The sequence below is a fragment of the Ambystoma mexicanum genome, chromosome 8 (genome assembly GCF_040938575.1).
Source record: "Ambystoma mexicanum isolate Mex_15411 chromosome 8, UKY_AmexF1_1, whole genome shotgun sequence".
In the NCBI taxonomy this organism is placed as follows: Eukaryota; Metazoa; Chordata; class Amphibia; order Caudata; family Ambystomatidae; genus Ambystoma; species Ambystoma mexicanum.
The window spans coordinates 1133439-1150245 of record NC_090929.1 but is presented as its reverse complement, the minus strand read 5'-3'; the positions used below and the strand labels follow the sequence as shown (position 1 = coordinate 1150245).

Genomic DNA, 16807 nt, shown 5'->3' with positions numbered 1-16807 from the left:
GTACTTAAGTGTATGGCCTGTGTGTGTCTTCCAGTACACGGTCTATGGCCCCCATTTCTCCCCCAGTACTTAGGTGTATGGCCTGAGTGTGTCTTACAGTACATGTTGCAGTGCCCCTGCGTCTCTCCCAGTACACAGGGAGTTTCCTGGTGTGTCTTCCAGTACATGTTGCAGTGGCCCAGCGTCTCACCCAGTACTTGGTGCATAGCCTGAGTGGGTCTTCCAGTACACGGTGTATGCCCCCAATCTCTCCCCCAGTACTTAAGTGTATGGCCTGAGTGTGTCTTCCAATACATGTTGCAGTGCCCCAGCGTCTCTCCCAGTACACCGGGGGTTTCCTGGTCTGTCTTCCAGTACATGTTGTAGTTCCCCAGCGTCTCTCCCAGTACACAGGGGGTTTCCTGGTGTGTCTTCCAGTACATGTTGCAGTGCCCCAGCGTCTCTCCCAGTACACAGGGGGTTTCTTGGTGTGTCTTCCAGTACATGTTGCAGTGGCCCAGTGTCTCACCCAGTACTTGGTGCATAGCCTGAGTGTGTCTTCCAGTACACGGTGTATGGCCCCAATCTCTCCCCCAGTACTTAAGTGCATAGCCTGAGTGTGTCTTCCAGTACACGGTGTATGGCCCCAATCTCTCCCCAGTACTTAAGTGTATGGCCTGAGTGTGTCTTCCAGTACATGTTGCAGTGCCCCAGCCTCTCTCCCAGTACACAGGGGGTTTCTTGGTGTGTCTTCCAGTACATGTTGCAGTGGCCCAGCGTCTCACCAGTACTTGGTGCATAGCCTGAGTGTGTCTTCCAGTACACAGTGTATGGCCCCAATCTCTCCCCCAGTACTTAAGTGCATAGCCTGAGTGTGTCGTCCAGTACACGGTGTATGGCCCCAATCTCCCCCCCAGTACTTAAGTGCATAGCCTGAGTGTGTCTTCCAGTACACGGTGTATGGCCCCAATCTCTCCCCCAGTACTTAAGTGTATGGCCTCAGTGTGTCTTCCAGTACATGTTGCAGTGCCCCAGCGTCTCTCCCAGTACACAGGGGGTTTCCTGGTGTGTCTTCCAGTACATGTTGCAGTGCCCCAGCGTCTCTCCCAGTACACAGAGAGTTTCCTGGTGTGTCTTCCAGTACATGTTGTAGTGCCCCAGCGTCTCTCCCAGTACACAGGGGGTTTCCTGGTGGGCCTTCCAGTACACGGTGTATGGCCCCAATCTCTCCCCCAGTACTTAAGTGCATGGCCAGAGTGTGTCTTTCAGTACATGTTGCAGTGCCCCAGCGTCTCTCCCAGTACACAGGGGGTTTCCTGGTGTGTCTTCCAGGGCATGATGCAGTGCCCCAGCGTCTCTCCCAGTACACAGGGGGTTTCCTGGTGTGTCTTCCAGTGCATGTTGCAGTGCCCCAGCGTCTCTCCCAGTACACAGGGGGTTTCCTGCTGGGTCTTCCAGTACCCGGTGTGTTTATTGCTTGTTAAGGCCCGCTCTATGTCTCTGCTCTAGCTCCCTTTGTCTGTGTGCGGTGTTTCATGTTGGGATTCTATGGTCTCCTTGAATGCGACTCTTGGGCGCCCCCTCGTGGATCTTTGGTGGAAGTGGTCATCTGCTCTTTTCAGAGCTTGCCATTGGAAAGGGCATTTGAGTTTCTGATATCTGAGCAGTGTGGAGGGGGGAGCACAAGTGTGAGGGGGCGTCTGGGGGCCGACGGACGCTTCTCGGAGTTCCAAAGATGCACTTGTTTGAAGCAAATGAAGAAATTCCACATTTTGTCAACTGGTTTTTAACAAATTACAACCTATACTCTGCCCTCTTTATCAGCACTGTGCGCCCTATATATGGTCATCAATATTATTATTGTATGTATTGAGCGCGGCTGCGAGAAGCAGCGGACCCTTTACAGAGGTAACAACAGAACTGATATACAGGTGGGGGTGGGGAGGGGGGTGGTAGTATGCTGAGGGGCACAGAGGAGGGGCACAGTTTACAAGGTGGCAGGGAGGAGAGTAGCAGGTGGTGTCTAGAGAGTCAGTTTGCGCACAGGGCGACATTATGGCCTATATAGCAGCCCCGTGGGCCCTATGCACTCTATAGGGCAGCCCGTGGCCACTATGCACACATGGAACACTTCCATGGGTGCGAGGAGGCCAAGGCTTCCATCCTTCACTTTCCTTGCAGATGTGGGAGTCGTTTTGGATGAAATGCAGAGCGCATTGTTTCGGGGGGGGGGGGGGGGTTGTGTTGCCACCTTCATGCACCAAGAATGTGTGTTTAGTGGTAGGCGGCGACCCTTGTGGTTTGTCTATTGCCACCCACCATCACTACCTCAAAAGGGGTTTAGACCCCAAACAGCAGCATGACAGACAGGGGTAAGCTGTGTAGCCCCGGGCATACTCCTCTTACGCCCCCTCCCACCCTGACCAAACCCGACGGGGTGCAATAGGCGCCCTGTGCTTCTGTGTGTCTCTCACTGCCCCAGTCCGTTCACTGTGCCTCTCCCTACCCCTGCACCCTCCCCACTGCACCTTTCTCTAGCTCTGTGTTCCTCTCTTTGACTCTCACTGTCCCAGTACTATCAATGTACCTCTCCGTACCCCTGCACCCTTCCCCACTGCACCTTTCTCTAGCCCCGTGCCCCTCTCTGTGACTCTCACTGCCAAACCCTTTCACTGTACCTCTCCCTACCCCTGCACCCTCCCCCCACTGCACCTTTTATCTAGCCCTGTGCTCCTCTCTGTGACTCTCACTGCCCCAGTCATTTCACTGTAGCTCTCCCTACCCCTGCACCCTCCCCACTGCACCTTTCTCTAGCTCTGTGTTCCTCTCTGTGACTCTGTGACTCTCACTGTCCCAGTACTATCACTGTACCTCTCCGTACCCCTGCACCCTTCCCCACTGCTCCTTTCTCTCGCCCTGTGCCCCTCTCTGTGACTCTCACTGCCCCGCCCTTTCAGTGTACCTCTCCCTACCCGTGTACCCTTCCCCACTGCACCTTTCTATAGCCTTGTGCCCTTCTCTGTGACTCTCACTGCCCCGCCCTTTCACTGTACCTCTCCCTACCCCTGCCCGTTCCCCACTGCACCTTTCTATAGCCCTGTGCCGCTCTCTGTGACTCTCACTGCCCCGCCCTTTCACTGTACCTCTCCCTACCCCTGCGCCGTTCCCCACTACACCTTTCTCTAGTCATGTCCTCCAATATGTGACTCTCACTGCCCCGCTCTTTCACTGTACCTCTCCCTACCCCTGCACCCTTCCCCCACTGCACCTTTTATCTGGCCCTGTGCTCCTCTCCGTGACTCTCAGTGCCCCATTCCGTTCACTGTACCCAACCCCCGCCCACCCCTGCACCCTTCCCCCACTGTACCTTTCTCTAGCCCTGTGCTCCCATTCCAATATGTCTGTTTTTGAACTCCCCCTCTCTGTACCGGGCTATAAGGACGTAGACAAAAAAACAGGTCCGGGTGACCTCCTCGCAGCTGGCATGGGGAACCGTATCCCCATACCTCTCCATACGCAGTGCTTTGCTTTCCATAGGCTGTACCTCGGCCCTGGGGACATGCTCTATCCCTGTATCTTTCACTCCCTACCCGATACCTCGCCATTAGCCCTGCACTTCTTATCTGTGCTACCCCATACCTACCTTTGCCCCCTACCTCTCCCTATCCCAGCACCCTTCGCTTCTCCTGGACTTGTCCCTACCCCATACCTCTCCCGACCCCGTGCCTCTCCCTACCCCATACACCTCCCTACCCCCATACCTCTCCATACCCTCATACCTCTCCCTACCCCCATACCTCTCCCTACCCTAGTACCTATCCCTTTACCTCTCCCTACCCCTGTACATATCCCTGTCCCTTTACCTCTCCCCTCCCCATAAACTCTCCCTACCCCCATACCACCCCTACCATCTTACCTCTCCCTAACCCATACCTCTCCCTACCCCATACCTCTCCCTACCCCAGTACCTCTCCCTACCCTAGTACCTATCCCTTTACCTCTCCCTACCCCTGTACATATCCCTGTCCCTTTACCTCTCCCTTCCCCCACCCCTGAAACTCTCCCTACCCCCATACCACCCCTACCATCTTACCTCTCCCTAACCCATACCTCTCCCTACCCCAGTACCTCTCCCTACCCCCATACTTCTCCCTACCCCAGTTCCTTTCCTTATCCCCTTACCTCTCCCTACCCCTGTACCTCTCCCTACCCCATACACCTCCCTACCCCCATACCTCTCCATACCCTCTTACCTCTCCCTACCCCCATACCTCTCCCTACCCTAGTACCTATCCCTTTACCTCTCCCTACCCCTGTACATATCCCTGTCCCTTTACGTCTCCCTTCCCCACCCCTGAAACTCTCCCTACCCACATACCACCCCTACCATCTTACCTCTCCCTAACCCATACCTCTCCCTACCCCATACCTCTCCCTACCCCAGTACCTCTTCCTACCCCAGTTCCTTTTCCTATCCCCTTACCTTTCCCTACCCCTGTACCTCTCCCTACCCCCATACATCTCCCTACCCTCTTACCTCTCCCTACCCCTGTACCTCTCCCTTCCCTTGTTCCTCTACCTAACCCCTGTACGCCTTCCTACCTCTGTACTTCTCCCTACGTGTGCTACCCCAGTACCGCCTCGTACCTCTCCCTAAACCAGTACCATTCCCCACCCCTGTACTTTTTCCTACCCCTGCACTCCTTTCTACCCCAGTATCTCTCCCTTTCCTGGAAACCGCTCCATAACCCTGTACCCCTCCCTGTCCCCGTACCTCTCCCTACCCCAGTACCTATCCCTATCCTTTTACCCATCCCTGCTCCAGTACCTCTCCCTTTCCTGGTACCGCTCCCTACCCCAGTACTCCTCCCTGTCCCCGTACCTCTCCGTACCGATGTACGTCTCTACTTTGCATAGGCGGTCAGTATCGGGATTCTTCTCTGCCCACCCACCCCCACCCTCTCAAATCCACCTATCTGTGCAGTTCTTTCACCCTCACTCCTCTCCTGGAGTGCCCACACTCCCTGCTCCGCTTTTCATCTCAATGTGTACTCATCCTCTCAACACTCATTCTCTTATAAACGTGCCCACACTTTGCACACTCGATCCTTACAGTCAGCGTCAACTCAACCCTTTGCCCTTCACCTCAGAGCGTGCACCCGTCCTCTTCTCTATGCCCTTCACCTCAGTGTGTACTCACCCTCCCCACTCTACCCTTCACCTCAGTGTGTACTCACCCTCTCCTCTCTGCCCTTCACCTCAGTGTGTACTCACCCTCCCCACTCTACACTTCACCTCAGTGTGTACTCACCCTCTCCTCTCTGCCCTTCACCTCAGTGTGCACTCATCCTCTTCTCTATGCCCTTCACTTCACTGTGTACTCATCCTCTTCACTCTGCCCTTCACCTCAGTGTGCACTCACCCTCTACTCTCTGCCCTTCACCTCAGTGTGTACTCATCCTCTTCACTCTGCCCTTCACCTCAGTGTGCACTCACCCTCTACTCTCTGCCCTTCACCTCAGTGTGTACTCACCCTCTTCACTCTGCCCTTCACCTCAGCGTGCACTCACCCTCTACTCTCTGCCCTTCACCTCAGTGTGTACTCACCCTCTTCACTCTACCCTCCACCTCAGTGTGTACTCATCCTCTTCACTCTGCCCTTCACCTCAGTGTGTACTCACCCTCTACTCTCTGCCCTTCACCTCAGTGTGTACTCACCCTCTTCACTCTGCCCTCCACCTCAGCGTGCACTCACCCTCTACTCGCTGCCCTTCATCTCAGTGTGTACTCACCCTCTTCATTCTACCCTTCACCTCAGCGTGTACCCCCTCCCCCCTCAGCCTGCCCTCTCCTCGTGTACCCCCTCCCCCCCTCAGCCTGCCCTCTCCTCGTGTACCCCCTGTCTGCAGGCCTTGCGCCCGGTCTCCCCTTTCTACTCATTTCTCCCACTTAGCACCTATTAATGTTACACCTGTTCACTGGTCACACCCCTGTATCTTCGCCTCCTGTCGTTCTCTGTACCCCGCTCTGCTTCCTCGTGCCCTTCCCACCCTTCATATCACTTCTGCATACACCTTTCCTTCTGCGCTCAGTGTGTGCGTGTGTCTGTGTGCGTGCGCGCGTGCGCGCGCCAGGCGCACCTTTCCCGGCACCTCACTTGAACCCTCGATTCCCCGAGCCCCCGGGCACCCTGATGTATATGTATGTCCCCTCTCCGGGAGCGGACGGTGCTAGGAAGCGAAGAGGTTAAAGCAGCTCAAGTACCCGAGGACCCCCCATGGCCCTAGAGACGCGGGGACGCTGCAGGTTAGAGCAGGGGCCACTTGCCGGGGCTGGAGGGGCCCCCACCGCACTTACCTCGTGCAGGCTCTCCTTCCAGACCCGAGCTTCATCTGTGGGCATGGGGTCCCCGCTGCCAGAGGCGGCCTTTCAATCCAAGCGAGACTCGGAGACTCGCAGCGGCAGCAGCCCGGGCCCCCGGGACCTGGGCTCCTGGGGCGCCACTCCCACACCACACACTCCCCCAGCCGCCTGCCAGGGGATGCTCATGGGGGGTGGGGCAGAGGAGGGCTGGGGGGTTCTGATAAGGGCAGAAGGGTTTGGGGTCAGGGAAAGATGTCTGGGGGGCTGACGGGGACAGATGAGGACTGAACTAGTGCAACAGAGGAGCGGAGGCTGGGGTGGGGGCTCCGGCGGGGCCAGGCGGGAAGGGCGGGTAGTATAAGCCGGCCCTTGTCCTTTTAAACAGCTTCAGACGTGGACGGCATGGAGGGGGCAGGTGTCCGGTTTCAGCTGCTCCTGGAGTGAGTGCTGCCTCCAGGGGGCAGTGGAGCTGAGCCCCCCTGCGACAGGAGAGGCCTGCATGCAAACTCGGGGAGTGGAGGCGGGGGGCGACACGCAGGTGTGGGATGGGAGAGCAGGGGTGTACCTCAGAGGAGGGAGAGAGGCGGGGTGCACCCCAGTGGGAAGAAGATCCGAGAGACGCTAGCTGCATTAAGGGGGAGGTAGAGGTGCAACCCTTGTAAAGAAGAGGAGGTACAGGGAGGTAGAGGTGCAACCCTTGTAAAGAAGAGGAGGTACAGGTAGCTGCATTAGGGGGGTGGTAGAGGTGCACCCCTTGTAAAGATGGGGAGGTACAGGTAGCTGCATTAGGGGGGTGGTAGAGGTGCACCCCTTGTAAAGATGGGGAGGTACAGGTAGCTGCATTAGGGGGGTGGTAGAGGTGCACCCCTAGTAAAGATGGGGAGGTACAGGTAGCTGCATTAAGGGGGTCGTAGAGGTGCACCCCCTGTAAAGAAGAGGAGGTGAACGTAGCTGCAATAGGGTGGTGAGAGAGGTGCACCCCTTGTAAAGAAGAGGAGGTGAAGGTAGATGCATTGGGGGGGTGGTAGAGGTGCACCCCTTGTAATGAAGAGGAGGTACAGGTAGCTGCATTAACAAGGTGGTAGAGATGCACCCCTTGTAATGAAGGGGAGGTACAGGTAGCTGCATTAAGGGGGTGGTAGAGGTGCACCCCTTGTAAAGAAGAGGAGGTGAAGGTAGCTGCAATAGGGGGGTGATAGAGGTGCACCCCTTGTAAAGAAGAGGAGGTGAAGGTAGCTGCATTGGGGCGGGGGGTGGTAGAGGTGCACCCCTTGTAATGAAGAGGAGGTACAGGTAGCTGCATTAAGGGGGTGGTAAGGGTGAACCCCTTGTAATGAAGAGGAGGTACAGGTAGCTGCATTAAGGGGGTGGTAGAGGTGCACCCCTTGTAAAGAAGAGGAGGTGAAGGTAGCTGCAATAGGGTGGTGATAGAGGTGCACCCCTTGTAAAGAAGAGGAGGTGAAGGTAGCTGCATTGGGGCGGGGGGTGGTAGAGGTGCACCCCTTGTAATGAAGAGGAGGTACAGGTAGCTGCATTAAGGGGGTGGTAAGGGTGAACCCCTTGTAATGAAGAGGAGGTACAGGTAGCTGCATTAAGGGGGTGGTAGAGGTGCACCCTTGTAAAGAAGAGGAGGTGAAGGTAGCTGCATGGGGGGGTGGTAGAGGTGCACCCTTTGTAATGAAGAGAAGGTACAGTTAGCTGCATTAAGGGGGTGGTAGAGATGCACCCCTTGTAATGAAGAGGAGGTACAGGTAGCTGCATTAAGGGGGTGGTAGAGGTGCACCCCTTGTAAAGAAGAGGAGGTGAAGGTAGCTGCATTAAGGGGGTAATAGAGGTGCACCCCTTGTAATGAAGAGGAGGTACAGGTAGCTGCATTAAGTGGTTGGTAGATGTGCACCCCTTGTAAAGAAGAGGAGGTACAGGTAGCTGCATTAAGGGGGTGGTAGAGGTGCACCCCTTGTAATGAAGAGGAGGTACAGGTAGCTGCATTAAGGGGGTGGTAGAGGTGCACCCCTTGTAATGAAGAGGAGGTACAGGTAGCTGCATTAAGGGGGTGGTAGAGGTGCACCCTTTGTAAATAAGAGGAGGTGAAGGTAGCTGCAATAGGGGGTTGATAGAGGTGCACCCCTTGTAATGAAGGGGAGGTGAAGGTAGGAGAATTAGGGGTGGTGGTAGAGGTGCAACCATTGTAAAGAAGAGGAGGTACAGGGAGGTAGAGGTGCAACCCTTGTAAAGAAGAGGAGGTACAAGTAGCTGCATTAGGGGGGTGGTAGAGGTGCACCCCTTGTAAAGATGGGGAGGTACAGGTAGCTGCATTAGGGGGGTGGTAGAGGTGCACCCCTTGTAAAGATGGGGAGGTACAGGTAGCTGCATTAGGGGGGTGGTAGAGGTGCACCCCTTGTAAAGATGGGGAGGTAAAGGTAGCTGCATTAGGGGGGTGGTAGAGGTGCACCCCTTGTAAAGATGGGGAGGTACAGGTAGCTGCATTAAGGGGGTCGTAGAGGTGCAGCCCCTGTAAAGAAGAGGAGGTGAACGTAGCTGCAATAGGGTGGTGAGAGAGGTGCACCCCTTGTAAAGAAGAGGAGGTGAAGGTAGATGCATTGGGGGGGGGTGGTAGAGGTGCACCCCTTGTAATGAAGAGGAAGTACAGGTAGCTGCATTAACAAGGTGGTAGAGATGCACCCCTTGTAATGAAGGGGAGGTACAGGTAGCTGCATTAAGGGGGTGGTAGAGGTGCACCCCTTGTAAAGAAGAGGAGGTGAAGGTAGCTGCAATAAGGAGGTGATATAGGTGCACCCCTTGTAATGAAGAGGAGGTACAGGTAGCTGCATTAATGGGGTGGTAGAGGTGCACCCCTTGTAAAGAAGAGGAGGTGAAGGTAGCTGCATTGGGGGGGGGGGTGGTAGAGATGCACCCATTGTAATGAAGAGGAGGTACAGGTAGCTGCTTTAAGGGGGTGGTAGAGATGCACCCCTTGTAATGAAGAGGAGGTACAGGTAGCTGCATTAAGGGGGTGGTAGAGGTGCACCCTTTGTAAAGAAGAGGAGGTGAAGGTAGCTGCAATAGGGGGGTGATAGAGGTGCACCCCTTGTAAAGAAGAGGAGGTGAAGGTAGCTGCATTGGGGCGGGGGGTGGTAGAGGTGCACCCTTTGTAAAGAAGAGGAGGTGAAGGTAGCTGCAATAGGGGGATGATAGAGGTGCACCCCTTGTAATGAAGTGGAGGTACAGGTAGCTGCATTAAGGGGGTGGTAGAGGTGCACCCTTTGTAAAGAAGAGGAGGTGAAGGTAGCTGCAATAGGGGGATGATAGAGGTGCACCCCTTGTAATGAAGAGGAGGTACAGGTAGCTGCATTAAGGGGGTGGTAAAGGTGAACCCCTTGTAATGAAGAGGAGGTACAGGTAGCTGCATTAAGGGGGTGGTAGAGGTGCACCCCTTGTAAAGAAGAGGAGGTGAAGGTAGCTGCATGGGGGGGGGGGGGGGTGGTAGAGGTGCACCCTTTGTAATGAAGAGAAGGTACAGTTAGCTGCATTAAGGGGGTGGTAGAGATGCACCCCTTGTAATGAAGAGGAGGTACAGGTAGCTGCATTAAGGGGGTGGTAGAGGTGCACCCCTTGTAAAGAAGAGGAGGTGAAGGTAGCTGCATTAAGGGTGTGATAGAGGTGCACCCCTTGTAATGAAGAGGAGGTACAGGTAGCTGCATTAAGTGTTTGGTAGATGTGCACCCCTTGTAAAGAAGAGGAGGTACAGGTAGCTGCATTAAGGGGGTGGTAGAGGTGCACCCCTTGTAATGAAGAGGAGTTACAGGTAGCTGCATTAAGGGGGTGGTAGAGGTGCACCCCTTGTAATGAAGAGGAGGTACAGGTAGCTGCATTAAGGGGGTGGTAGAGGTGCACCCCTTGTAAAGAAGAGGAGGTGAAGGTAGCTGCAATAGGGGGTTGATAGAGGTGCAACCCTTGTAAAGAAGAGGAGGTGAAGGTAGCTGCATTGGGGGGGGGTAGAGGTGCACCCTTTGTAATGAAGAGGAGGTACAGGTAGCTGCATTAAGGGGGTGGTAGAGGTGCACCCCTTGTAATGAAGAGGAAGTACAGGTAGCTCATTAAGGGGGTGGTAGAGGTGCAACCCTTGTAAAGAAGAGGAGGTGAAGGTAGCTGCATTGGGGCGGGGGGTGGTAGAGGTGCACCCCTTGTAATGAAGAGGAGGTACAGGTAGCTGCATTAAGGGGGTGGTAGAGGTGAACCCCTTTGTAATGAAGAGGAGGTGAAGGTAGCTGCATTAAGGAGGTGGTAGAGATGCACATCTTGTAATGAAGAGGAGGTACAGATAGCTGCATTAAGGGGGTGGTAGAGGTGCACCCCTTGTAAAGAAGAGGAGGTGAAGGTAGCTGCAATAGGGAGGTGATAGAGGTGCACCCCTTGTAATGAAGAGGAGGTACAGGTAGCTGCATTAATGGGGTGGTAGAGGTGCACCCCTTGTAAAGAAGAGGAGCTGAAGGTAGCTGCATTGGGGGGGGTGGTAGAGATGCACCCCTTGTAATGAAGAGGAGGTACAGGAAGCTGCTTTAAGGGGGTGGTAGAGATGCGTCCCTTGTAATGAAGAGGAGGTACAGGAAGCTGCTTTAAGGGGGTGGTAGAGATGCACCCCTTGTAATGAAGAGGAGGTACAGGTAGCTGCATTAAGGGGATGGTAGAGGTGCACCCTTTGTAATGAAGGGGAGGTGAAGGTGGAAAATTGGGGGGGGGGTAGAGGTGCACCCCTTGTAAAGAAGAGGAGGTGAAGGTAGCTGCATTGCTGGCGGGGGGTGGTAGAGGTGCACCCCTTGTAATGAAGAGGAGGTACAGTAGCTGCATTAAGGGTGTGGTAGAGGTGAACCCCTTGTAATGAAGAGGAGGTACAGGTAGCTGCATTAAGGGGGTGGTAGAGTTGCACCCCTTGTAAAGAAGAGGAGGTGAAGGTAGCTTCATTGGGGATTGTGGTAGAGGTGCACCCCTTGTAATGAAGAGGAGGTACAATTAGCTGTATTAAGGGGGTGGTAGAGATGCACCCCTTGTAATGAAGAGGAGGTACAGGTAGCTGCATTAAGGGTGTGGTAGAGGTGCACCACTTTTAAAGACTAGGAGGTGAAGGCAGCTGCAATGGGGAGGTGATAGAGGTGCACCCCTTGTAATGAAGAGGAGGTACAGGTAGCTGCATTAAGGGGGGGTAGAGATGCACCCCTTGTAATGAAGAGGAGGTACAGGTAGCTGCATTAAGGGGGTGGTAGAGGTGAACCCCTTGTAAAGTAGAGGAGGTGAAGGTAGCTGCAATAGGGGGGTGATAGAGGTGCACCCCCTGTAATGAAGGGGAGGTGAATGTAGCTTCATTGGGCGGTGGTAGAGGTGCACCCCTTGTAATGAAGAGGAGGTACAGGTAGCTGCATTAAGTGGGTGGAAGATGTGCACCCCTTGTAAAGAAGAGGAGCTGAAGGTAGCTGCAATAGGGGGGTGATAGAGGTGCACCCCTTGTAATGAAGAGGAGGTACAGGTAGCTGCATTAAGGGGTGGTAGAGGTGTGCCCCTTGTAAAGAAGAGGAGGTGACGGTAGCTGCATTAGGTGGGTGGTAGAGGTGCACCCCTTGTAATGAAGGGGAGGTAACGGTAGCTGCATTAGGGGGGTGGTAGAGGTGCACCCCTTGTAATGAAGAGGAGGTAACGGTAGCTGCATTAGGGGGGTGGTAGAGGTGCACCCTTTGTAAAGAAGAGGAGGTGAAGGTAGCTGCATTAGGGGGGTGGTAGAGGAGCACCTCTTGTAAAGAAGAGGAGGTGAAGATAGGTGCATTAGGGGTGCTGGTAGAGGTGCACCCCTTGTAAAGAAGAGGAGGTGAAGGTAGCTGCATTGGGCGGTGGTAGAGGTGCACCCTTTGTAAAGAGGAGGTACAGGTAGGTGCATTAGGGGGGTGGTAGAGGTGCACCCCTTGTAAAGAAGTGGAGGTGAAGGTAGTTGCAATAGGGGGGTGATAGAGGTGCACCCCTACTAATGAAGGGGAGGTGAAGGTAGGAGCATTAGGGGATGGTAGAGGTGCACCCCTAATAAAGAAGAGGAGGTGAAGGTAGCTGCAATAGGGGGTGATAGAGGTGCACCCCTTGTAATGAAGGGGAGGTGAATGTAGCTGCATTAAGGGGGTGATAGAGGTGCACCCCTTGTAATGAAGGGGAGGTACAGGTTGCTGCATTAGGGGGTGATAGAGGTGCACCCCTTGTAAAGAAGAGGAAGTGAAGGTAGCTGCAATAGGGGGTGATAGAGGTGCACCCCTTGTAATGAAGAGGAGGTACAGGTAGCTGCATTAAGGGGGTGGTAGAGGTGCACCCCTTGTAAAGTAGAGGAGGTGCAGGTAGCTGCAATGGGGGGTGATAGAGGTGCACCACTTTTAATGAAGAGGAGGTACAGGTAGCTGCATTAAGGGGGTGGTAGAGGTGCACCCCTTGTAAAGAAGAGGAGTTACAGGTAGCTGCATTAAGGGGGTGGTAGAGGTGCACCCCTTGTAATGAAGAAGAGGTACAGGTAGCTGCATTAACGGGGTGGTAGAGTTGCACCCCTTGTAAAGAAGAGGAGGTGAAGGTAGGAGCATTAGGGGGGTGGTAGAGGTGTACCCCTTGTAAAGAAGAGGAGGTGAAGGTAGCTGCATTGTGGGGATGGTAGAGGTGCACCCCTTGCAATGAAGAGGAGGTACAGGTTGCTGCATTAAGGGGGTGGTAGAGGTGCACCCCTTGTAATGAAGAGGAGGTACAGGTAGCTGCATTAAGCGGGTGGTAGAGGTGCACTCCTTGTAAAGAAGAGGAGGTGAAGGTAGCTGCATTGGGGGGGTGGTAGAGGTGCACCCCTTGTAAAGAAGAGGAGGTGAAGGTAGCTGCAATAGGGGGTGATGGAGGTGCACCCCTTGTAAAGAAGAGGAGGTACAGGTAGCTGCATTAAGGGGGTGGTAGAGGTGCACCACTTGTAATGAAGAGGAGGTACAGGTAGCTGCATTAAGGGGGTGGTAGAGGTGCACCCCTTGTAATGAAGAGGAGGTACAGGTAGCTGCATTAAGGGGGTGGTAGAGGTGCACCCTTTGTAAAGAAGAGGAGGTGAAGGTAGCTGCAATAGGGGGTTGATAGAGGTGCACCCCTTGTAATGAAGGGGAGGTGAAGGTAGGAGCATTAGGGGTGGTGGTAGAGGTGCAACCCTTGTAAAGAAGAGGAGGTACAGGGAGGTAGAGGTGCAACCCTTGTAAAGAAGATGAGGTACAGGTAGCTGCATTAGGGGGGTGGTAGAGGTGCACCCCTTGTAAAGATGGGGAGGTACAGGTAGCTGCATTAGGGGGGTGGTAGAGGTGCACCCCTTGTAAAGATGGGGAGGTACAGGTAGCTGCATTAGGGGGGTGGTAGAGGTGCACCCCTTGTAAAGATGGGGAGGTAAAGGTAGCTGCATTAGGGGGGTGGTAGAGGTGCACCCCTTGTAAAGATGGGGAGGTACAGGTAGCTGCATTAAGGGGGTCGTAGAGGTGCAGCCCCTGTAAAGAAGAGGAGGTGAACGTAGCTGCAATAGGGTGGTGAGAGAGGTGCACCCCTTGTAAAGAAGAGGAGGTGAAGGTAGATGCATTGGGGGGGTGGTAGAGGTGCACCCCTTGTAATGAAGAGGAAGTACAGGTAGCTGCATTAACAAGGTGGTAGAGATGCACCCCTTGTAATGAAGGGGAGGTACAGGTAGCTGCATTAAGGGGGTGGTAGAGGTGCACCCCTTGTAAAGAAGAGGAGGTGAAGGTAGCTGCAATAGGGAGGTGATATAGGTGCACCCCTTGTAATGAAGAGGAGGTACAGGTAGCTGCATTAATGGGGTGGTAGAGGTGCACCCCTTGTAAAGAAGAGGAGGTGAAGGTAGCTGCATTGGGGGGGGGGGTGGTAGAGATGCACCCATTGTAATGAAGAGGAGGTACAGGTAGCTGCTTTAAGGGGGTGGTAGAGATGCACCCCTTGTAATGAAGAGGAGGTACAGATAGCTGCATTAAGGAGGTGTTAGAGGTGCACCCTTTGTAAAGAAGAGGAGGTGAAGGTAGCTGCAATAGGGGGGTGATAGAGGTGCACCCCTTGTAAAGAAGAGGAGGTGAAGGTAGCTGCATTGGGGCGGGGGGTGGTAGAGGTGCACCCTTTGTAAAGAAGAGGAGGTGAAGGTAGCTGCAATAGGGGGGTGATAGAGGTGCACCCCTTGTAATGAAGAGGAGGTACAGGTAGCTGCATTAAGGGGGTGGTAGAGGTGCACCCTTTGTAAAGAAGAGGAGGTGAAGGTAGCTGCAATAGGGGGGTGATAGAGGTGCACCCCTTGTAATGAAGAGGAGGTACAGGTAGCTGCATTAAGGGGGTGGTAAAGGTGAACCCCTTGTAATGAAGAGGAGGTACAGGTAGCTGCATTAAAGGGGTGGTAGAGGTGCACCCCTTGTAAAGAAGAGGAGGTGAAGGTAGCTGCATGGGGGGGGGGTGGTAGAGGTGCACCCTTTGTAATGAAGAGAAGGTACAGTTAGCTGCATTAAGGGGGTGGTAGAGATGCACCCCTTGTAATGAAGAGGAGGTACAGGTAGCTGCATTAAGGGGGTGGTAGAGGTGCACCCCTTGTAAAGAAGAGGAGGTGAAGGTAGCTGCAATAGGGGGTTGATAGAGGTGCAACCCTTGTAAAGAAGAGGAGGTGAAGGTAGCTGCATTGGGGGGGGGGGGGGGGGTAGAGGGGCACCCTTTGTAATGAAGAGGAGGTACAGGTAGCTGCATTAAGGGGGTGGTAGAGGTGCACCCCTTGTAATGAAGAGGAAGTACAGGTAGCTCATTAAGGGGGTGGTAGAGGTGCAACCCTTGTAAAGAAGAGGAGGTGAAGGTAGCTGCATTGGGGCGGGGGGTGGTAGAGGTGCACCACTTGTAATGAAGAGGAGGTACAGGTAGCTGCATTAAGGGGGTGGTAGAGGTGAACCCCTTGTAATGAAGAGGAGGTACAGGTAGCTCATTAAGGGGGTGGTAGAGGTGCAACCCTTGTAAAGAAGAGGAGGTGAAGGTAGCTGCATTGGGGCGGGGGGTGGTAGAGGTGCACATCTTGTAATGAAGAGGAGGTACAGATAGCTGCATTAAGGGGCTGGTAGAGGTGCACCCCTTGTAAAGAAGAGGAGGTGAAGGTAGCTGCAATAGGGAGGTGATAGAGGTGCACCCCTTGTAATGAAGAGGAGGTACAGGTAGCTGCATTAATGGGGTGGTAGAGGTGCACCCCTTGTAAAGAAGAGGAGCTGAAGGTAGCTGCATTGGGGGGGGTGGTAGAGATGCACCCCTTGTAATGAAGAGGAGGTACAGGAAGCTGCTTTAAGGGGGTGGTAGAGATGCACCCCTTGTAATGAAGAGGAGGTACAGGAAGCTGCTTTAAGGGGGTGGTAGAGATGCACCCCTTGTAATGAAGAGGAGGTACAGGTAGCTGCATTAAGGGGATGGTAGAGGTGCACCCTTTGTAATGAAGGGGAGGTGAAGGTGGAAAATTGGGGGGGTAGAGGTGCACCCCTTGTAAAGAAGAGGAGGTGAAGGTAGCTGCATTGCTGGCGGGGGGTGGTAGAGGTGCACCCCTTGTAATGAAGAGGAGGTACAGGTAGCTGCATTAAGGGTGTGGTAGAGGTGAACCCCTTGTAATGAAGAGGAGGTACAGGTAGCTGCATTAAGGGGGTGGCAGAGTTGCACCCCGGTAAAGAAGACGAGGTGAAGGTAGCTGCATTGGGGATTGTGGTAGAGGTGCACCCCTTGTAATGAAGAGGAGGTACAATTAGCTGTATTAAGGGGGTGGTAGAGATGCACCCCTTGTAATGAAGAGGAGGTACAGGTAGCTGCATTAAGGGTGTGGTAGAGGTGCACCACTTTTAAAGACGAGGAGGTGAAGGCAGCTGCAATGGGGAGGTGATAGAGGTGCACCCCTTGTAATGAAGAGGAGGTACAGGTAGCTGCATTAAGGGGGGGTAGAGATGCACCCCTTGTAATGAAGAGGAGGTACAGGTAGCTGCATTAAGGGGGTGGTAGAGGTGCACCCCTTGTAAGGTAGAGGAGGTGAAGGTAGCTGCAATAGGGGGGCGATAGAGGTGCACCCCCTGTAATGAAGGGGAGGTGAATGTAGCTTCATTGGGCGGTGGTAGAGGTGCACCCCTTGTAATGAAGAGGAGGTACAGGTAGCTGCATTAAGTGGGTGGTAGATGTGCACCCCTTGTAAAGAAGAGGAGGTGAAGGTAGCTGCAATAGGGGGGTGATAGAGGTGCACCCCTTGTAATGAAGAGGAGGTACAGGTAGCTGCCTTAAGGGGGTGGTAGAGGTGTGCCCCTTGTAAAGAAGAGGAGGTGACGGTAGCTGCATTAGGTGGGTGGTAGAGGTGCACCCCTTGTAATGAAGGGGAGGTAACGGTAGCTGCATTAGGGGGGTGGTAGAGGTGCAGCCCTTGTAATGA

The 16807-nt window shown here is 54.2% G+C and overlaps 1 protein-coding gene across 1 annotated transcript in view; it reads right to left on the bottom strand.

The window, feature by feature from the left end:
* The window catches only part of COL27A1 (collagen type XXVII alpha 1 chain), a 1990256-nt gene extending 1983583 nt beyond the window's left edge, over nt 1-6673 (bottom strand). The window contains exon 1 of the mRNA XM_069609095.1: nt 6337-6673. Coding sequence (XP_069465196.1) covers nt 6337-6371 — 35 coding nt within the window. The 5' untranslated portion in view covers nt 6372-6673. The remainder of the gene's footprint in view (nt 1-6336) is intronic.
* Between the last annotated feature and the right edge of the window lie 10134 nt (nt 6674-16807).